This window comes from Varanus komodoensis, unplaced genomic scaffold, assembly GCF_004798865.1.
Source record: "Varanus komodoensis strain SLA01 unplaced genomic scaffold, ASM479886v1 scaffold11, whole genome shotgun sequence".
Taxonomy (NCBI): domain Eukaryota; kingdom Metazoa; phylum Chordata; class Lepidosauria; order Squamata; family Varanidae; genus Varanus; species Varanus komodoensis.
The window spans coordinates 18,851,494-18,873,972 of record NW_025335317.1 but is presented as its reverse complement, the minus strand read 5'-3'; the positions used below and the strand labels follow the sequence as shown (position 1 = coordinate 18,873,972).

Sequence of the window (22,479 nt, the reverse complement as noted above, 5' to 3'; positions counted from 1 at the left end):
TGGTTTCCCTGGTGGATGATTAGCACCAGGAGATGGACAAAGGAAGTGTAACCCTCTTGACTCTCTTGGACCTGCCAGCATTTTTTGAAACAATTAACCTTGGTATCCTTCAAGGTAGCCTAAGTAAGATGGTGTTAGGAGGCGCTGCTTTGCGATGGTTCTTACGGTTACTTACGAGGGAGGAAACTAGTCTGCCTCCTTTACCATGGCATGCCTGCATACAGCACTTGCTGAGGAGCTTGGACTGGTGGAGATCTTGCATCCCTCCTGTCTGAGGATTGGGCAGGCAGATGGTTTGCCACCAGGTGCGTGGAGTGCTGGAGCTGTTTATCTGCTCTCCTATACACACTTGCCTGGGACAAAGTCCATTAAACTGAGTGGTTTGCTTCTGAGTAAAGCTATATAGAATTGTAGTATTGGTTGTGCTTGGATGTCTGCCACCACCACACAGTTTTGTTCACCTTTAAAGGAAGATGGAGAGAGATCCTTCGATCAAGAAGAAGAGAAGCCAGCTTTATAAATAAGAAAATTGCAAAGCTGGCATTGGCTGATACATAAATTTTAACTAGGGCAAATTTTACCCTTTGCCAGTATCAAGAAACAATATGACATATTCTGTTGAAACTTTTTTTAAGGTTGCGCAAAATTGACATCATCTTTATCTTTGGAAAACCTGAGGTATCTGTTATTTCTTTGGGCTCCAATATATTTGACATATATCGGTTGTCAACTGCATTACTATCTAGAGGATGGAATTTCAATATCTTGCAGTTCCCTCCAAGGTGAGTTTCTTTGTTTGCAGTATTTATATACCACACCATATCTCAGCAGATTCCGGAGTAGAGAACAATAAAAAGCTAAAGCAGATAAAAGACTAAAAACAGGATAACATTAAATCATTTATTTCTGGAGCAAAGCACTTTCAGCAGGCATTGAAAACAACACAATGCTGGTGCCTTCCTGTCCTCCCGGAGTTCCACAGAAAGTTGGCCTCCACGCTGAACACTTTTCCCGGTGGACTCCAGCTGAGCCATGGCTCCATGTGGAACCACAAGGAAAATATTCTCCAGTCACCTAAACTAGTGGACAGTTTGATAAAAGAGAAGGTGCTTTTGCAGGTATTTCATTCAGTTCATGGTGGTGGGAGAATGAACAGGGCTCAAGAACCTGACCTCTGCTGCATGGATAAGTCCAGCATCCTATTTCCCAGAAGGGCCAGCTGGTTTGTGCAGACCTGAGGCAGGCCATGAAGGAAACAGCATCCTTCTGCTCATGCTTCTAGGCAGCAGGTCTTCAGAGGTGTCGGCTCTGATGCTGGAGGTGAGATGCAGGCTTCATGACTATCAGACCTTGTCCAGTATATCTTCCACAAATTTGTCCGTTTTTGGTGATTGTCACCACATCTTGTGCACTGAGTTATGCTTTCTCTTTTTGCTGCTGAAGCATCCAGGAGAAGGCCCTGGGATTATGAAGAGCAGGGGAAAAGCCTTCTCTCTGTCCACTTTCTCTACCCACCAAAAGTAGTGCCTTCCCCAGACTTACCATGCTGTAGTATACACTTTACAACCTACACGGTTATGCAGCAACAGAGGGAAAGGAGGAGAATCATTCATAAATAGATTCTATAAGGCCACACAAAAAGGTAGCAAAAAGTTTCTTTGTGGATTTCATGCTGTCTCATGTGAGTCTTAAAAAGTTTCCTTGAGGAGTGTCTGTTTTCAGATTATTGGGAGTTGCTGCTGGAACAGTGAAATGAACAGAGGTGCAAAAAATCTGAAATGACAATGACAAACCACTCAGAACTTTTCATTACGTTTAAATAAAAAAGTGAGATGCCTTTCTGTATTTCAGAGAGTATGCCAAGGTCAGACTTCTCTCATAGAAATAGACGGTGTGACTGCACTTGGAATACTGTGTACAGATCCAGTCATAACACCTAAAACATTTATTATATTTATTCTACTGTTGGGAAATGTGCAGAAAAGGGCAACTAAAATGATCCAAGAGCTGGAGCAACTCCACTATGAGGAAAGGTTACAGTGTTTAGGAATTCAGCTTAGAAAAGAGGCAAAGAAAGGGAGACACCGTAGAGAGGTACACATTATGCATGGTGTGGAAAAAGTGGGGATACATTTTTCTCCCTCTCTCATAACACTAGAACCCAGAGTATTCCGCAAAGCTGGTCGGTGGGAGATTCAGGACAGTCCAAAGGAAGTACTTCTTCATGGAGTACATGGCTGAGCTGTGGAATTCAGTTTCATGGGATATAGTGAGAGCTACCAATTTGGATGGCTTTAAAGAGGGATTTGGACAACTTCACGGAGGAGGCTGCATCAGTCACCGCTAGTCCTGATAGTGATGTGCTTCTCCAGTATCAGAGGCAGTGCGCCTGGGCACTCCAATTGCTGAGGAACATGGGCAGAAGGGTGCTGTTGCATTCCTCTCCTACTTTCTATGGGCATCTAGTTGGCCACTGTGCGAATGCAGTGCTGGATGAGATGGACTCTTGGACTGACCCAGGATGGCTGTTCTTATGCTCCTAGTAGAGAAAACAGTCCAGTAGCTGAAAGAGCTGATGAATCAGTAATTTTTTGTCCTGGTGTCTTTCTGTGCTGAACAAAAGCAGGGAATAGGAATCCAAAACAGCAGCAGTTGTAGTCATAGACATTAACACCCAGAGCCAATTATATATTTGAAAGTGAGTGCACACTGCATGCTAGCTTGGCGCATACATGGTGAGTGGGAAGGATACTGTTCACATTCCCCAGACATGTTCTAGTGTTTTTATTTATTTATTATTAAAACATTTTTAAATGAAAGTGGTGCATAGAAACCATGTTATTGTGCAGGATGCTGATGTTTTCTTTCCTCTCCTTCCTAGTATTCATTTTTGCATAACACTATTGCACACAAAGCCCGGGGTGGCAGACTTGTTATTGAAAGATATCAAAGAGTGCCTCTTCGAGATCATGAAGGACCCCAAAGCCAAGACCACCGGCTTGGTAAGGTGCCCCTGAGTTTCAAGGGGGGAGCTTGAGTTGAACTTCCAATGGCCGATCTGGATGAATTCGAACAAGTTGAAACTTCATTCCCCTTGAAAAACCGGATTGAACTTTGGAGGTGTGCCTGGGTTAACCCCCACACTTGGAAGCCCAAATGTCAGAAGTGGCAAAGAGCGCAGCTGAGACCGATGTGCTAATTGTGCCTGCTCCTCTCGCGGTCAGGTCTGGCCATGGTGACTCATGACAGGACTGCCTTTGATGCTGTTCAGAAACCTGTTAGTTCAAAGTGTGATAAGGGGCCATTTAAAGGGAGCATGTGACTCGTAGCTCACAAGAGCTATTCCAGCTGCTGGTCTGTGTCCAGGAAGGGCTGATTATGAACTATAAAGCCCTAAATAGCTTGATATCAGGCTATTCGCAGAAGTGTCTTTTCCCATACAAACTTTCCCCATGCTGAGTTCTTCTCTGCTATATCAACATCTGATGTAGATTTGGCGGGAACTAGAAAGACCTCATGGTGGCTGCCCAGAGTTTGGAATGTTCTTCCTAAGGAAGCTTCTATGCTCACAGTCTTCGATCTGCTTGAAACTGATCTTCAGTTGACTAGAGTTGGTCTGCTGAGCTAACTTGTTTTTCTGTGCTGCTCTCTGTGTTGATCTGAATTTCTAATTACAACGGAGTGCTGGGATTTTGTTTTGGTCTGCTTGTATCATCCAGCTTGTGATAATAGTTTTTATGAATGTGATTTTGGTAGCATTTTTTGATGTGAAGGGTGGGTATTTATTTATTTAAAATAAATAAATAAAATTTATACAATTTAAAAAATTGTATAAACGTAGCATACAAGAAATACAAATTTAAAAGCACCCTTTTCTGGAATTATTTTCACATTTGCTGACCTTTCCTTTGCCTTTGTCTGAATTTATAGGGGGCTATCTACGGAATGGCACAAACCATACCTGACAGACACATGATTTCCGAGATTGCGGGAAGTTACTTGGACTGCCTGTACAGCACAGAGATTCCTCCATCGACAGATGCTCACATGAACGGTTCCCCAGGCCGCCACTGATTCTGTAGCAATGTGTACTTCAACTGCTGGGTGGTAGTCTAAAGAATTATAGGGAAGAAGAACAGCACTTGGAAGTGGTTCCTTCTGCGGTTGCAGGGCACATGGCAGCTTGGTCATGATCTCCCTTTTTATAAGAATAGACTCTACTCCCCAATGTTTTCTCAAGCTGCATTTCTCTCTTTTACTATTAATTCTTGTCATATTCCTTCATGGCAGCTCACTGCTGCTGCTAGTCCTCAAAGAAGCAGCCATGTTCATGGCCAGTGCAAGTCCATTCCATCTTCCTTCATACTCAGGTGTTTGAAATCTGTTCATTCCTTATTTTTCTCTTGGCTGACTTTCATGTGTTTTGGTGCTGGACAGTGAGCCGCTGGAAAAGTTTGGATGTTGATACCCTTCCTGGACTTTTGGATAAGAATCGAAAGTGGGGAGGCCACATCACTGTATGGAAATTCGATCCAAATTCTGAATCTGTGTAATGGGAGGAAGGGGAAATAGGAGAAAAAATGGACCTTCTTGTTGCCAGTGTCCACCATGCTGGTGCCTTGCTGCTTTTTCTCTAGAACTTTTACAATGCCACTTGTAGTTCTTTTAAGTCATGCGTCTGTGAGGAGGCCAAGGGTGAAACGGCTCATCTTTATTCTGAAGGTTTTGCTCTAGCTTCAGACATGGCACTCTGACAGCAGGAACAGAACGTTGTTTGTGATTTTGAGGAGTGTCACCTAACAGGCCCAAACTGCTCTGTCTCTGGGTTCTGTAATTTTATTAAGAGCTTTTGTAGAAGTGGGGAGCCAGTAGTAACTTTGAAAATGCAACTATGTGAAAATGTGATTTTATTTTCACACTGAAGTTTTCATATGACCTGCTCTGTGCTTTCTGCTCCGTATTCCATGAGGTGCACTTCAGTTGCCTTAGCGTGAGTGCGCTCTTTCTGGGAAAGCACTTGGGGGCAGAAGATTGCATATAGCCTCCATGGCAAGTCAGTCTCTGGTGCACGGTCCACGCTCAGTGTGTCGTATCACCAGAGCCTGGGATATTTGTAGATAGGACTTAGAGACAGTGATGTGGCCACTTGATGCCTAGTGGAGTGTCCCCAGTGGTTTGCCCAGGGTACTCTGTTTGCTTTGGCAAAGCAGCTGTCATTCTTATGTGAAGTTCATGAGATAACAGGAAAGCAACAGCATCTTGTTTAAAGGATTTAGTTGAAGGGTGGAGGACAGTTTCCAGGCAGCTTTTGAGCCATTTCTGTGTATCCCTACATACTTCACTAACTGATACAAGGGGTGTATTGCTTCCCGTTGTCCATACTTCAGTGAAGAAAGGGTGGTGTTCAATGTACAGAGACAGACTTTTGAAAAGCTCACGCTCTCCTCTTTCCCTCAGCCATAACTACACTGCCCTTGTGGGGACTGAAGTGCTCGGGCTGGAGCAACATTCCCTTTTCACCACTGTGAAGAAAGCCCAGCCCTTTGTAGCTATCTATCCATATAGAATGGAAATATAAATTTAGAATTTAGAAAATAGTTGACTACAGAGCAACTTGAATGCTACCCGCTCATAAATGCCGGTATGTTTTCAAAGATGCATAGGTACAGTTTTCATAGCAGTGCACTGTAGTATTTAAGAAGGGGGAACCACTAATAGTTTCTTGCCCCATGTCTTCATTCATATATCGATGTGTTCAGCAAACCATTTTCATTTGCTTCGTAGAGAGGAATGAAGTTCTTGATAGTATCTGCAAGCTCAGACTAGAGCCTTGCAGTCATATCAGGAAGTCAGCTCCTGCTTACATATTATTTTAAAGAAATTTCAGTAGGATATCATGTCATTAGTGTTTTATTCTGAGTTCATAATCCTTTGTTTTGTCGTCCACCCTGTATACTCTTTCAAGTACAATTTTCTAAGGCAGAAAAAGAAAAAAATAATGTTTTAAATAATGTTGGATGATGTTTCTATGCAAGATTAAATTTTAAAAGGCTGCACTTACTGGTAACTTCTGCATCTTCAGGGCTGAAAGAACAGTTAACTGAGCCATTGGGCATTTTGCTCCTGAGGTATTGTATGCACTTCCAGAAATTTTCAGGTATTATTACAAATGAAGATGTGCTACCTATTTTTCTTTAACCTTGCTCCAAAAATGTAAAATTGAATTAACAGGTAATAATTGTGTTTGGTTTTCATTGGTTCCAAGAGAGAACTTGAAGAACTTCTGTACAGGGCTTAAGGTTTTGCCTAGCTTTTCTTAAAAGCAAACATGTCACTCCAGCATACTTTTAAGTGAGCAGAGGAGAAGCTATGTTTTGATTTGTGTCCAACAATATGAATGTGTACAAGATGATCAGGATCTGTTGGCAGATCCCTGCATGATTTGCAGGACGTTGGCAAGGGTTCCTGGCTCCCAGCTGTTTTCACAATGGGAACAATAAAATGGCTGTTTGCACTGAGGGGCACAATTGTATGCATGTCTAGAAAGGGAAAAAAGCTCCTATGTTCACCAGGCAGCATGGGAGTTGTAGGGCTTTTTTTGTCTATACATGACCTGAAATAAGGCTGCTGAAAGGAAGAAAGGTTTAGGATAAGCAGGAATGAACTTTTTCTGGAAGGACTGTAAACTCAGCTCAGTTGTGGTACTGAAAATAAATTTTGAGGGTACTGAAAATAATTCTTTGAGGGCGGAAGCATTTTGTTCTTTAACCCTAAGAGCGTATTGTTTATACCCGACTCTGGCTGACAGATCTTGTCTTTCTAATATAAAAAAACTCCAAAAGTATCTACTCTCAGAGGAATCCAATAAACAACAGAGATAAGAAGTATATTGCAAGCCAGTTTTTTATATATGACGTTTGCCTGAGTGAGTCACAGGTAGCCTTTGACTGTGCTGATATAATACTGCCTGAATAAAAACTATACAGTAACAACACTGAGATGCTGCATCTTGTCACAAAACAGTTGATGAAAAGTGAAGAATATCATGACTTTTGAGAATGGTGTTGCAGAGCAGTGACTCTGTTTCAGTGTAAAATCAGCATACAAGAAGCAAAGCTGACGGCTATTCATCTTGAGGCTGGATTAAATGTTGCGGCTGGATTAAGATCTCAGTGTGACTTTTGTGGGGGGAACATGCATGGGGAGGAGGATTCAGACCACATGGATGCTTCAGACTAAGGTGTTTGCAACTTGCTCTATGAAGCTGGCCAGGTTGATATCCCGTTCAGATAAGCCAGCACAGTCATGCGTGCTTAAAGTTATGTGAACCTACAAAAGAAGAAAAGGTTGGATTAGTGTAGCTCACACTTATTTATGGAAATACAGAAAGCAAGCATCAGTCCTGAAAAAGTAGAAGGCATTTTTAAGTTCAGCATAAAGTGAGATGCATCTTTTACTACCTTCCCAGCATATACTACCCACCTTATCTGAGGCCAAATTTAATGTTCTTCAAGCCACACACAGCTTTTTTGTCTTATTTGCTTTAGGGTAAGTATACATGCCTCCTATTTGGCTTTGAGAGAGTGGATTTCAGCATTTTATTCTGAATTTTACTCCATTGGAATCAACAGAAATTTATTTTTTATCTAAACCCCCTTCATTAGTGAGTGGAATTGCAAATCAAAAATGGGAATTTAAATTCCAGCTATCCTGGAGTGCCAGCTAATCAGGTCCATGCCTGCTATGTGTGATTTGAGGAACAGCTAGTTTGACCAATGGTCTATGTCACAAGTTTGAGAAATGCATTTAAATTGGATCTTGAAGAATTCTGAAGAAGTGACTGTTTCTGGATCCTAAACTAAAACCACAGAGTTCTGACAAAAAAGGGTTTGCTTTCCATCTAATCAGAGACTTGGAATCTCTTTCAGCTTCAGGAAAAACTCCATTTTCAAGAAGCTGTAAAGGGCTGTGGATGGAGTGGAAGGTAAAAGGGGCAGGGTCCAAATGCCATTATGTTCTCATTGGCAGCTCTTTCTGCAGCCTTAGAAGAGGCACTGTCAACTTGTAGAATGGGGCAGGGACATTGCAAAAGCTAAACTGCAACTGATCAGTGGCTGGGAGTAACGACTGAAGGTCTGATTTGGCCCTGTGCACAAGGTTTGGATCAGGACTGATGTAAACCAAGGGCCAAGTTACAAATTATGCTGGAGTTCAGGTCTCAATGGACCTTGCTTTGCACTGAAGTGTGTCAGTGTCATGCCCCCTCCATTGTTTTTACTGTAGTCCCAGAGTTTCACCATTCGTGGCGGAACTATAAAGCACCTGGGTGGGGAGTTGGAGAAGTTCAGCATTTTCCTCCACCACATTATAATTACACGAACACACCTCCTATGTTCGTCAATGGTAAATCGTTCGCACTGCTGGAACAGAGGCACTGTGAGTAGCAGTGTTATCTTAAGCTGAAGTCTTATGTCCATTGTTGGCTTAGCCATGTAAGACTACTTGGTTTCTGCTTGGCCAGCCACTGTTTCTGCCTTACCTTGTTGTAAACATTAAACCATTCTGGGTGGTGGTCCAGTTTTTCTGCCTGTAGAGCTACTCTGGTCATAAATCCAAAGGCCTGCTCATAAAATGTAAGAGGATTATTTAGGATAACATGCAAGCTTAACTCCCAAACATGACATGCTTCTGTTTAAATACTCAACTACCTGTACCTTTTATCTATACAGGCCAGTTGTTAACAATTAACTACAATGTAAAGATGGATTGCACAATTTGAACTACTCGGGACACATCTCCATCATGCAGCTGTGAAATTTGGTTTCTAATATTCCTTGTGCCAAAAGACCAAGTAGGGCAAGCTTACTATAGAGCACTGGCCGTATTAAGAACAATGCATTGAGAGAGATGGGCCTTCAGTACTTTACAGAGGCTGTTGAAGTTCTTCAAGCTCTGAAGCATCCCTCTACCGCTCAAACAAAGCTTTAAAATATGAGGGGGTGCAATCACATCAATGCCACATCACATTCTCTCTTGCCAGCACTAGCACACAGCCTTGGCTTCTAGGCTGGGATAGCCCTTCCTGTGATGCAGTGAAGCCCTTAAGCAAAGCTACACAGCTGTTGGACATGCTGCGCCCAGTGCCACCCCTACTTGGGCATGAACCCCACTGTGGTGAACCCTACAACTCCCTGAGGGAAAAGTTGACCCAGTCCTTCCCTCTGAGAGGGGGGCACTGCCCCACAGCAGGCGGCATGCACAGCAGGCTATTCCTCAACCTGCTACCCCCTCTTGGCTTCAGACTATGGCTTTAGAATGAGTCTGTGATTTACGAGCTCTGTGCTGATGACGGATGTCTGCTACTAGTGGCTGGAGGAGCTGCTGCAAGCTTCAGCCACATGGACACATCTAAATTAATATCAAGCATTTCAAAAAGGAAAGAACCCTGGGGTGCATGCCCCAGGAGACTCCTTAAAGCGCACACCATGTTTCAGGTGCTTGGGTTTCTCAGTCTTGGCATTAATGGGCCGATACACATGTTGTTAAGGAAGAATCAAGGATTGCTCCTCTCCAGATGAGACCCACACCAAACCAAGCAAGAAGCACTGCAGTGATTTAGTACCCGATTGAAGTCCTTGAAGTGGAATTCTTTGTAAATGGCATCTCTGCCTTCCACTTCGTTCCATCCTACAGCACGGAGGTTTGGCAGCAGCTGTTCTCTTTCTTCTCCACTTAGTCTGTGGGCTTTTCCTGCCTGGGAAAGAAACAGCAACGGGCAGCGGTCACAACGTTTCTGAGGCTGACCTTCAGAACAAAGTACAAGCTACCTTTGCAGAGCCATGCAGAATGCCCATGTTCTGCATGAAGCTAGAAGAGGAAGACCAGTTTCTTTTTTTCTAATTTTAAGGCACGCGTGTTTGTATATTAGGCACTGGCAAAGCAAAAATGTGTAAGCGGCCTCCATGAGGAGAAGCACTACCCGGTTCACACTCTTGCCTTGGCTCTAACTACTGCCATCCACCCATGCAAGTTAACACTATCAAACAAGGGGCATGCAAATATGCTCAGGCAGCCCTCCACCAGAAGCCAGCGTGGGGATATACAGATTTGTGGCTTCATAAGTATGTGCCTTTCAATGGTCAAGTGCAGCTGGTTCTTAGTACTCTATTTAATCAAGTTGTCTGGAGACCTGTGAAGACAGGCTTCCCTAAGCTGATGCCCTCCAGGTGTGCTAGACTCACTCAGCGTAGCCGTTGTGGCCTGCGGATGGCGTTGTGGCCCAAGAGGCGTGGGAAGGGCTGTGTTAAGCCCTTCAGCAGATGACTTGGTCCTTGGCACCGCTACCCACGTTTCTGCCCTGGAACCCCATGAAATACACAGCCTGCTTTTCTGCAGGACATGTCCTGGGGATGCTTGCAACAGGAAAAAAGTAGGAGATAAATGTAATAAATAAAGATGGCACTGGGAACAGCTGTGTATGCATGCATGCATGAATGCATGGCCTGCAATCTATACTGCATGCCTTCCAGTGTCCCTCACGGAGTTCTGTCCTTGGAGCAGTGAATCACTGCAGCCTATTAATGCCGCACTCTGTGTCAGTGGCTTAGGCAAACCACACACAGCAGGACAAGCTGACTTGGAATCTTTAGAAGATAATCTGGAGAGTAGCCTGCCAGCAGCAACGTCCTGCCAGTAAGCATTTTCACTGCCCGATCCAGTTTCTAGCAGACTTTTCTTCTTTTGGGCCTTGCACTTTCACGGAGTGGCTCTTTCTAGGACTTGAATCCTGCAACGCCCATATTCTATTCATTCTGGAAGCCTGTGTTCTTCTCCATGGGGAATCAGTTAAGTAAGAGGCACCCAAGTCTTTATGAATGGGTTGTAAGGAGAATCTGTTTCATATTAACCAGCTTATTCCTAAGTTAATGGTTAAAGGGGATTGCATCACTTCGTTCTGTCCTTTAAGCTTCTTTGGACATGGGGAGGAACAGCGAGTGGCAAATCCGAATGTGCCAGGGGCTCCGACCACTTCCCATACCACAAATACTTCTAGGGCAGACTTCCCAGCCCACTTGAAGAGGAGTTATTGCCCAACAACTCTGGATATATTTTCTGTGATTCTTAATATGCAGCAAGAGGGGCAGGGGGAGGAGAAACAAAAAGAAGGCTCTGTTTTCCAGCACTGAGCCTGATGCTCACTGTAGACGCAGGGCCAGCCCTACCGTTAGGCAGTGCGTTCTGCTAACTGCTGCAAGACAGAGCTACATCTGCCCCCAGACCTGTCCTGTGCACCTAAGTTAGTCCACCGCTCTGAGGCCTTGCAGAGGCGGCTACAATCAATCACTCTTGCTGGAGTATGATTCAACTGCTTGTCTGGACCTCTTTATAGAGAATGGGGGGGGGGTGTGTGGAGCGGCACCATTTCATCTTCCTCCTCCAGCAGCAACATATTTGGGGCTGGATTTGGGTAGAGCGACTTCTGCAAGGAAGTGTTACTAATGGGGAACGACTGGAAGCCAAGTCATGGTTTGCAAATTTTGAATAAAGCCAGGAGAGGAGCCAGGGGTCAGACTAGATGACCAGGGAGACCCCTTCTGACTCGTTCTGTTTCTGCGTTTCTATGTTTCAGTCCTGCCCACCAGCTACATCACTCCTCGGATCACTCTGCTGTCCGACGGTGATTATTATTATTATTATTATTATTATTATTAGAACATCCTGTGCTTGTCACCAGTGCTCCGCGGTCACACGGCCTCCACTCAATTATCTCTGTTCCTTTGCTGAGAACCATAGTAGGTCTTGGCTGAGATGCTCATGTTTACATACATGTATTTGCGGGATGCTTGGCCTGGGCCCATTCTCCCAAACTCTTGGTGTGTTCACTTTTTTGTGGGTGTCACAAGACTTTTTTCCCTTAGTTACTAGACTTTACTGTATGCCACACTGAAGGAGCTTTGCTGCTGGGCTATTTTTCACTAATTAAAACCATTACGGAGTGTTTTATTTTTGCTCTTATGTACTGAAGGCACACAGTGCTATAATACCATCACTTTGTTTTTATGTATTTTTGGATCACTGTGTGATCACTTAAAACATATTTTAAGCAAACAGCTCCACCAAATGGGACAAGCCTGTATTTCCACTTAGGGCAATTCCCTTGCACTTGGACTAGCGGCATTTTGTGAATGGTTGCAAGAACACACTATTAGCTGAGTGGAGGTTCATCAAGATTTATCCAGCTAAGTAACTTGCCATGCTTTAGTCCCACTGTAATTCTTGAGATTTAGTCATAACTTCAATAAAAGTAAACTGTGAGTAGTCTGGATTCAACTGCATGACCTGGTCAACATATCACAACAACTAAGAGCATGTGCTGAACATGGGTTGTCATTGCATGCAAACGCTGTATTATGGCTTAATTCAGTTACTAACCATGAAGAACCCAGAATGCATAACCCAACAACAAACTATGGGTTCTCTTTTTGGGTTGTTCATGGTAACAACCCATAGTTAGTTAAACCATAGCGCAGCGTTCACACATGTGAACCCAGGATTCAACAGCAGCCCCTTCTCAACCTGTTCTGTTATGTATGCCCACGCCATAATTTAGTGCTCTCCTTTAATATTCTACAATCCCAATGACATGGTTCACATGCCTGCCACCACTTTTCTCCTCGCTATAAAGCAAGTGTGTGATTCCAGTATTTATCGTGTTTTTGCTTTTAGGCTTCACACAGAGGTTAGCAGACCGTGCTACAAGCCTGGGATCTCCAAAAGTCACTTAGTTTAAAGCAGTTCTACAGTCCTAACAAGGAGCAGAGCTAGGCCAGAAAGGATACCTCTGTGGCCATGAATGGGACCGATCTGCAGAGCCAGCCCTGCCATTACTGCAGTGTGAAATGAGTGCTGCTGCATGCTTATTCTCTCTCTCTGCCAAGCAGCCTGTCTAGTATCCCCCAGGCTAGCCCACTGCCCTCCAGTATGTTACAGAACCCAACCCAGTGCTGAAGAAAGATGCCACTTCCAGTCCTTTGCCTCAGGCAGCAAAAGTTGTGGGTCAACTGTTGACCGATGATCTCCCACAGTATGTTCAGGGAATCGGCCAAAGGAAACTCTTCCAGCCTTTGTTGCCAATTTTCAGTTGGCCAGTAGAAGCCAAAGCTGCGCGTTTCAGGGAAGTGAAGCCGCACCAGTAAATACTGCTTAGCACAATAAAACTTCAGCCATTGCCCTTTTGGTGAGATCGCTTGATAAGCTTGCTCAAGGTATCTTAGCAACTGGGAGGAGGTGGGGAGAGAAGAGTAACCAGCAGGCTTGGAGACCCAGAGCCAGCCACTTTTCGCCCCTTCCCTCATTGCATTGCTGGAGGGGAAGCAGAACCTAAGTGGAGAGAAAGGACAATGGGATAACCTCTCTCGGAAGAGGAGATGCTTGAACAACTTGAATTCACTGTAGGAGAGGAGCCCCTGCTTTCCAAGCACCGCAGCCTGGAGGAGACTTCCTGTTTATCCTCTAATATGCCTAGGCTGCATCTCAGATCTGAAGGTTTTTCATATTCATTTTAATCCACTATGACGCAAAAGCAAAATGCAGGCTCTGCTCTGGAAAGAGCAGCCTTGGAACTGCTTCACAAGGTTATCTTTGTTTGCTAGATAAGCCGATGATGACTAAATAGTGATAAATCAATTCTTCCTCAGTCATATTGAAAACACTCCCACTGGGAAGAGAGGGAATAAAAACCTGCCCTGCTTTATTAGTTGCCCAAACATTCTGATCACGCAACATGAAAATGCGATTTTAGAGTGGAAAGCTTTAACTTTATTTATTCCCTCTGAAGTGAGTATCAGTCCCTCCTTTCCAGCTACACTAAGAGGAGAACCAGTCATACTAAGGGCATGATCCTGCACATGTTTAGACCAAAAAGCAGCTCTAACAACAGCACTTTCTGGCTGCCTGGGGAGTGCTGGGAACTGCAAGGCACCCTACATCCAGTTCCTGTCATTGGCAGCTGATAAAGTCGGTGTTCTTGAAGGCTGCCAACTTGGTTTTTGCTTCTCAGTTTGTTAAAAGCACCTGACAGAGGTTTCCTGTCTCCACACCAAAGGGCCTCAACTGCTAGATGTATTGTGCCAGAGCGACAAGCAGCAAGAAAGTCAGCAACCACGCATCCAGTGTGTATGCCTGCAGGAGAGACAGGTGTTGAGTGTGGAAGGCCTACCATATGACAGCTCCCTTCTCTGTTGGCCCTGAGAGAGCCAACTGTGCAGGGCACTTGGTCACACAGCGCACCCTGCAGGCAGCTGCCCTGAATGGCAGAAAAAGGTGTTCACACACCAGAAATCACAGCACGAGGAAAACAGCTATTCCATTAAATAGGTGTCTGGCAGCTGTGTCGTTGTCTTACCCCATTTTTTCTTTAAGGAAGGACAAAGAGGGCTGAATCCAGATGTTTATAAGCTATCTACCACCCATGCTAGCACCTTCTTTAAAGTAAGAGAAAACAAAACACCTTTCTTTAACTAACACTTCTGACCATGATTCATAACCTGTTGCTGGGGTGTATGTGTGTGTGTGTTTAATGTTTCACAGCTGATACTTTATGCTCCTTTCCTCTCAACATAGAAAACTAATGTTTCCACATACTTTCCATGTATCCTTAAAAAGAAAGCATGTTTCTCATTACAAGTACTGCAGAAACCACTGAGAATGCCAAATTAACTAGCGTGCCTGTTTTCTAACTTCCAGAACTCCACAACAAAGAACAGATGCACAGAAAACTAATGTGACTTCCTTTACTTGGAAGTTTAAAAGGCACAGTTACTCCCTTTCAGGCTCTGGCTGGGTTCAGCAAAAGGTGTGCTGCCACCCCTCTCTCTAAAAAGCTGCCTGTGATGCCATCATGGAAGCTGTCCTTTGCAAGCCTATCCAAAGGCTACACAAATGGACTCCCTCCAGGAGGTTCAGACAACAGTCCCCATAAGCTCCAGGCAGTCGGTCCAATGGTCAGGGATGATGAGAGTTGTAGTGCAAAACTTCTGGAGGGGGCATGTTGCCCTCATCAGTGTATATTTTGGTTTGAAGAAGCAGCAGGCTGTCCCAAGTCATTGCAATACAACGTTTAAAGTTAGCGAATTGGGTAATCCTATGCACGTTTAGGAAGAAATAAGTCCTACAATTTATGTATTACATTTTTATGCCACCTAGTATCCTGAAGCTCTCTTGCAAGTTACAGCATTTCCCACCCAATGCAGGATCTCCCCCCCCCCCTTTAGACATGCATAGGACTGCAGGGGAAGCGAGCCAAAATGCCCCCCTCCCCTTTTACACCAAAAAAGGGGCGGAAATTGTATAGGAAGTCAACGTATCGTATTCCATAACAGCAAAGGTGCCTGCCGCAGATCTACTGCTGTAGGGGCTACTCCAGACCGGATGCCGTCCAGATGGGTTTGGCGGAAAGCCCTACTGCTGGCTGGGCAGGGTGGAACTGGCCCCGCCAACACACCTGGGCAGCTCCAGGTAAGGGCAGGAACCTAAAAGCGGCCCGCAAAAACATGGAGCGCCCGTTCCAGTCGGGCAACACACGCCCTCGGCCAAAGCAGCCACCCTCCTTTCTCCTTAGCCGGAGACGGAGCTCCTCTTGGGTTAAGGATTAACCCGCGCACCGATCAGCGGAGCACCCTGCCCTCGGCGCCGAGCGCGCTGCCGCCGCTGCTGCTACACCGGGCGGCCCGCTCGCTCGCTCCCGCCGCCCCGGCCAGACACGCTGCCTGCGCCAAGCCCCGCGCTCCGACTCACCATGGTCGTGGCGGCCGCTGAACGAGACCCGGGCCGGGCAGGCGCCGAGCAACTCGCCCCGCTCGCGCCCCGCCTGCGCCTCCGCGCCCCTCACGCGCGGGGCGGTGTCGCGGTCGCGAAAGCCGCGCGGGGCGGGGCGGGGGGCGGTGCTCGCGGTGAACGGCCAACCAGCGCCCTGGGAGGTGGTGCCCCGCCCCGCCCCGCCCCGCCCCCGGAGCGGAGAGGCCGCGCCTCCTTCCAGATGCCCTCCGGCCCCTGGGAGCGAGCCCTGTCGCGCTTGCCTTGGAGCGGAGACGCGCGGGGAGCGAGAGCCGCCAGCCTCTCTGCTTCTGTTGAGGTGGACGCTCTTAATCGCCCAGCGCGGGCCTGGTCGCGAGCTGCCTGGAACTCTTTGGAGAATCTGGAGAAACAAAATAAAATGGCCATGGTGGCTGCAGCTGATGGGAGTTGTAGACGTCACGTCTGGAGGGCACCTGGTTGTGGGAGGCTGGACGGTCTCACACACAAAGGCCCTTCAGGGACCTCCAGTGCTGGTCTGCCACCTTTCGCTGCCCGGGATGGAACAGAAAATGGTCAAAGTGCATCCTCCCTAAAGCCGGAAGGTTGCTTTGGGACATGTGGTAGGAAACCGCCACAAGAGCTTTCCTTTTTTAGAAAATAAATAGGCAGTAATTAAAATTTATTTATTTATTTAGCGGACTTATATGCCGCCCCATTTGCCTAAGCCTCGGGGCGGCTTACAAATAAATAAATATCATTAATACAATAAAATGCAATTGGAGACATCCTGGCCAAAGTTGTTAAAATCAATAAATAAAATCAACAATTAAAATGCCATTTAAATAAAAAGGTCTTGGACTGGTGCCGAAAAGCAAATAATGATGGCACCAGGCGGACCTCTCTGGGGAGAACATTCCATAGGTTGGGCGCCACCGCAGAGAAAGCCCTCCTCCGGGTGCTCACCCTCTTAATGTCCTTCACGGAGGGCTCCCGGAGAAGGGCCTCTGCCGCCGATCTCAAGGGGCGGGAAGGCACATATGGACATAAGTGCTCCTTTAGGTAACCAGGACCCAAGCCGTTAAGGGCTTTATAGGCCATCACCAACACCTTGAATTGGGCCCGGACTTCAGTGGGGAGCCAGTGAAGCTGACAGAGGACTGGAGTTATGTCAGCACAACGCCCAGTCCCCGTCAGCAACCTGGCAGCTCTGCTTTGCACCAATTGAAGTATCTGGACCGTCTTCAAGGGCAGCCCCGCGTAGGGCGCGTTACAGAAGTCTAGTCAGGAAGTTACCAATGCGTGAGTCACTGTCGCCAGGCAGTTGTTCTCCAGGTAGGGGCGCACCTGGTGAATCAGCCAAAGCTGAAAGAAAGCGCTCCTCGCCACTGCTGTTACTTGAGCTTCCAGCAAAAGCTCTGGATCTCTGAAATAGCTACTCTCCGTCTTTTCAGGACTTCAGAGGTAGGTTGCCAAAAGGGTGAACCAGACCAGCTGAAGTCTTGGTAAAGTGGCAGTCAGGTGGTCACTGCCTGGACTGCAAGTCTCATCAAAACCGGTGATCTTTTAAAGCCTGCAGTCCTCTGAGCTACACACACTGACTGACAACTTCTGGCCCTCCAGATTTATGCCTTGCAACTCCCGTCAGCCCTCAGCACTGCCTGTCACCAGTTGCCCACCTGACTGCTGGATGGAAGTTGTGAGTGCATGCTTGGTGTCATGAGCCAGTTGGTCTCCTTGAAGCCAAGGTTCCTCACCTGGAGAACCAAGGAAAGGCGGAGAGGGTGGCTGACGAGATGCTCAGGGACCAAAAGGCAGGATCCTAGGTCCTGAGCGACAGTTCTGCTGCTGTCCCAGGAAGGAGGGTGCCATTCTGAGGAAGGGGAATTGGCCCCGTTCCTTGGAAGGCAGGCCATCGTTCTTCTGCACTGAGGATGTGCTTCCAGGACAGGCAGGGCCTTGTGGAAGTGGGGATTCCGTCACTGAACACATTCTGTCCAGTTATCACCATACTTGAAAAAGGACATATAGGAAAAGTACAGAGAAGGGCAATTAAAATGATGAACAGGTTGGAGCAACTCCCCTATGAGGAATGGCTACAACATCTGAGATGGTTTAAATCAGAAAAGAATGTGAGGCAAAACACAGTCGATGGCTGGGTGATTCGAAAGTATATTGAACTTGGACAAAAAGGCCAAGAGGGACAGACTCCACTTGCTCCAAAATGGAGCCAGTCTGTGGGAGCATCACGTAGGTTTTTGTTATTTTCTGCTTTATGTGCTAAATATAAATCGCCAGCTATGACTACATGGCAATATATGCAAGTGAAAGATTTGTTAGAATGCAGGTTTGGTCAGGCCACTTTTACAGCTTCAGAGTAGCCCGTGTTATTGAAAGTATTGACTGAGGCTGAAAAGCAATATCAGCCTTTATACATGTGTATAAATATTGATTACCAATGAATAAATATGACACTCAGGATCTCAACCAAGAATGGAACAATGAACCGAAGCACCCATTTTGCCTGATCAATGGAAATCTTTATTATTATCTGTTTTGTAGGGAGTATTGGATCTTAGGCTACGCTTCATTCAACAAAAACACATATATTGAGTACACAGGACACCACAACAACTCTTTGATAAATCCTTAATTAAATTGGCTGATAGTTGGTGTAACACTGCTAATGCTCACCGCCTTATGTTTTGGCAATGCCCAATGGCACCTCTCTTTTGTTAGAATGTAACGATTCAGATGAGAGCTGAATGGGGCTGTCAAGGACGTTTTGCATGGCATTCATTCATAGGGTTGCTTTAAGTCAGACGCAACTGGGCAGCATGTGACAACAACAAAATAATTCAGATAAACCTTATGTCGGAAAGTTCTCTAATATTTAAGGAGACACATGTTCTTTTGAATTACTTATGCATTTCTTCTAATGCTGGGAACAATAGATGGCAAAAGAAGAAGGGGACGGCAGAGAATGAGGTGGCTGGATGGAGTCACTGAAGCAGTTGGTGTGAGCTTAAGTGGACTCCGGGGGATGGTGAAGGACAGGAAGGCCTGGAGGAATGTTGTCCGTGGGGTCGCGATGGGTCGGACACGACTTCGCGACTAACAACAACAACAATGCATTTCTTGGACTTTTACACAAGACCAACTTTGGCAGCTAAAAGACTAATATCACAACATGGGAAGGATAAATGGCCACCAGCAATAACACAATGGGTGGAAGTTTTAATGAACCTTTCAATTTTTGAACAAGCTGATTTTAGACAAAATTTACATACAAATAAATATATCGCTATTGGAAGTTTGTTTGCTGAAGTCTATGCATAAGTATTTGTAGTAAAGGTAGCATGTTCTCTCATGTATTAATAATTATGAATATATAATATGCATGTATTTAGTTTTAACCTTTAAAATTTTTATTCAAAGATTTAATGCTTTCGTTTCATCAATGGCTATCAGCTCTGATGGCCGTGTGCTACTTCAGGATCAGAAGAGCTATGCCTGTGTGCACCAGTTCCTGGGGAACACGGGCAGCAGGGAGCTGTTGCTCTCATCCTCTGCTTGAGGGATCCTGTGAGAGGCTGGCTGACCACTTATGGACAGAGAGCTGGGTTCGATGGGCCATTAGTCTGATGCAACATGTCCTTTCTTATGTTCTAGGCCAGTGGTGGCGAACCTATGGCACACGTGCCACAGCGGGCACACAGAGCCCTCTCTGTCGGCATGCGAGCCAAGTCGCCCCAGCACTGCCCTGCAGCCGAGCATCGGAGAACAGCGCACAGAGGGGCCATGTGCATGCTCGGAAAGGAGTAGCGGCGCCGGGCGATGTGGTCAGGAGTCGCGATTCATTAGGCACGACTGGTCTGAGCTTTCACATGGCCAGTCAGTGCGCTCCCAAGGTGGGGGGGGGAGAGAGAGAGAGAGAGAGAGAGAGAGAGAGAGGGAGAGAGAGAGATTTGCTTGGACTGGCTGTGAGTTGTTTTTTTATAACTAAAACCTCAGTTTTCAGGTTTTATTGCAGTGTTGGCACTTTGTGATAAATAAGTGGGTTTTGTATTGCAGTTTGGGCACTCGATCCCTAAAAGGTTCACAATCACTGGATTAGGGTTGGAAAAACAAGGTTTTCTGGTGTGATTTTGAGGGTTGGAATGCGTTTAGAATGGACAGAAATGAGGAGCAGTGCAGAAAAAGCTACTCAAGGAGAGCTTTCTCAAAATTGCCCTCTTTTCAATGGAACGTTCACCCTATATTACAGTTAGGGGTGTGCACCAGGGTAGGGTTAGGGTTAGAAAAACGAGGTGTCCTGGTACGGTTTTGATGGCTGGAATGTGTTTAGAATGGTTAGAAATGATGAGTTGTTCAGAAAAAGCTACTCAAGGAAGGCTTTTTCAAAATCCCCCTCTTCTCAATGGAACTTTCACCCTATATTATGGTTAGGTGTTTCCACCAGGGTTGGGTTACGGCAATGGTAGTGAACCTATGGCCTGCATGTCATGGCGGGCATGCAGAGTCCTCTGTAAGCATGCGAACTGAGTCACCCCAGCATCGCCCCACCAGCCAAGCATCAGGTAACAACGCATGTAAGGGCCATGCGCATGCTTGGAAAGGAGTAGTGGTACCAGACGATGACATCACGAGCCATAACTCATTATCCACGACTCATCTGAGCTTTCGCATGGCCTGTCAGTGCACCACCAAGGAGATAGAGATAGATAGAGAGAGAGAGAGAGAGAGAGAGAGATTTGCTTGGACTGGCTGTGAGTTGTTTTTCTAAAGTAAAACCTTAGTGTTCAGGTTTTATTGCAGTGCTGGCACTTTGCGAACAATAAGTGAGGTTTGGGTTGCAGTTTGCGCACCCGGTCTCTAAAAGTTTGCCATCAGTGTTCTAGGCTGTCTCACTGAACTCAACTGGACTTAAATTGCAGCTTGCACAGTAAGTCAATGTGGTGTCCTTGTGAGAGGGACTTGGGAAATCTGGGTTCAACTCTCCACTTGGCCATGAACATCTGTCCTGTTAAATGGCAGTCTTAGAACCAAACAAACCCTGACCCTGCAGAAGAGGAACGATGTTCAGCAACTGCTGGGGACCAGCATGATAGTGGAACTTAAAAGACCCAGGAGCTTTGCTAAAGATAATGATGTGGTGTGTTGCCAAATATCAAAGAGCAGATCATTCACTGATGGACAACCCCACCACACACCTTTCTGTGTTATCCCTGCTATCCATCTTTCTTGCTCACTCATGAAACCAAAACAGTTCGCATCTAAGGGATGTCTTTGTTTCCCAGCTGCCTTGGGTTGTAATTTGAAAGATGTGCTTTGGTCCTGCTAGATGCCCCTGTGTTTTGGGGGTACCAGCAGCAGAGGTGAGCTAGGGCAAGAGGTGGGTAGGTGCTTGGGGAGGCCCCTTGCATCCTCCTGCTATAATGCCGTTTGGTCCCGAGCTGAGAGTCCAGTAACCAAGTGGATGGCCTGTGATAGGCCAGTGCTATTCCCACTCAGGAGAGCGGAATGGAGCCAGCAAACTTGAGCATGTAACCAGGCCAGGGTATGGAAAGGGTGTGTGAAGACTATTCTTTCCTGGCTTCATGGCCTTCGCGTTCACACTGCTTCCTGGAGGAAGGTCTACTTTGCTCACTTGCCGCCCCACCACCAGTTCAGCAGTTAATTTGTCTTGGAGCAAACTTGGATGAGCATTTTGGAAGCGAATGCTCAGTCTAGCCTTGATGCCGAAGTTTTTTAGAAGCCTGAGCTGAAAACTTACAGAATGGTGCTCTGTCAAACTTTATGTAGGGTAACACCTGTCCAAAAGATGCTATGAAAACAATGATGTTAGTCATAGAGAATTAAATAACACAAAATGAAATATCCCTAATTAGCAGGATGGGCACAGAAGAGTTAAGATAGTGCAAGAATAGCACAGTATCTTTAGATGTAGTGCAAGAAGTTTTATGAGAATGCAAATATTGCAAGAATAAATATAGCACTTTCACGACTCCTCAGTGGATTAATCAAAAGCATGACAGATTTTGGCATGGCTGTCAGAATCTTCAGGTCAGGAATCAGAAGTAGCAAAAACACAGCATGTGAACTGATTTCCTCTTCCTAATGGTTTGCAGTTACTCCAACCACGATAATGTCCCAGGGGTTCTCGCTTGTTCAGATGCATCCTTTGGGATCCTGAGTCACGAGGGCCCCTGCTTGACCTCAACTGTGGCTGGTCCTCGGCTGAAAAAGTGATCAACTAGAAACAGAACAGGCACCCATATTTATCATGTCTGTTTGGCCCACTAAGTGAGAAGTCTGGACCAACCATGAGGTCCTATATGTGTCCACTCAGGAGTTCACTGGGACTAATTCGTGGGTAAGTTGGACTGCAGCCTGATATCTTCCATCTTTCTCACCCCACTGAGATTTATATTCTGCTCACAGAATTCCCTCTCTAAGGAAATGCGCCTGGCTCCATCGCTGCTCACCTTTCGGCTCAAGGAAAAGACTTTTGAATTTATAAGGTGCTTTTAGTAGTCAATGGGGGTTTTTAATATTGTTTAATTTATTGCTGCTTGCTTGTTGTGAGCTTTTGCCATGGATATCCGCTTTTCTATTTTAAGGGATTTTATTCTTGTATTGTTTCATTTTATTGTTCCATTGTTTTTATTGTTGTTGCTTGTGCTT

General features: G+C 45.8%; 2 protein-coding genes across 4 annotated transcripts in view; one reads left to right on the top strand and one right to left on the bottom strand.

The window, feature by feature from the left end:
* The window catches only part of SGPL1 (sphingosine-1-phosphate lyase 1), a 45,874-nt gene extending 38,882 nt beyond the window's left edge, over positions 1–6,992 (top strand). For both annotated transcript variants that reach the window (XM_044420503.1, XM_044420504.1), the window contains exons 12-14: positions 636–782; positions 2,882–3,002; positions 3,931–6,992. In XM_044420503.1, the coding sequence (XP_044276438.1) occupies positions 636–782; positions 2,882–3,002; positions 3,931–4,074 (412 nt within the window). In that variant the 3' untranslated portion in view covers positions 4,075–6,992. The remainder of the gene's footprint in view (positions 1–635; positions 783–2,881; positions 3,003–3,930) is intronic.
* Positions 6,886–15,881, bottom strand: PCBD1 (pterin-4 alpha-carbinolamine dehydratase 1). Of its 2 annotated transcripts, none has more exons than XM_044420505.1 (4): positions 15,796–15,881; positions 9,623–9,754; positions 8,540–8,620; positions 6,886–7,329 (listed from the first exon to the last, which is right to left on the bottom strand). In XM_044420505.1, the coding sequence occupies exons 1-4, from the start codon at positions 15,796–15,798 to the stop codon at positions 7,231–7,233; spliced, it is 315 nt and encodes a 104-aa protein (XP_044276440.1). In that variant the 5' UTR covers positions 15,799–15,881; the 3' UTR covers positions 6,886–7,230. The 2 variants fall into 2 exon arrangements, with proteins under 2 accessions (XP_044276440.1, XP_044276442.1); XM_044420507.1 differs by lacking the exon at positions 15,796–15,881 and adding an exon at positions 10,242–10,312.
* Positions 15,882–22,479: the final 6,598 nt, after the last annotated feature.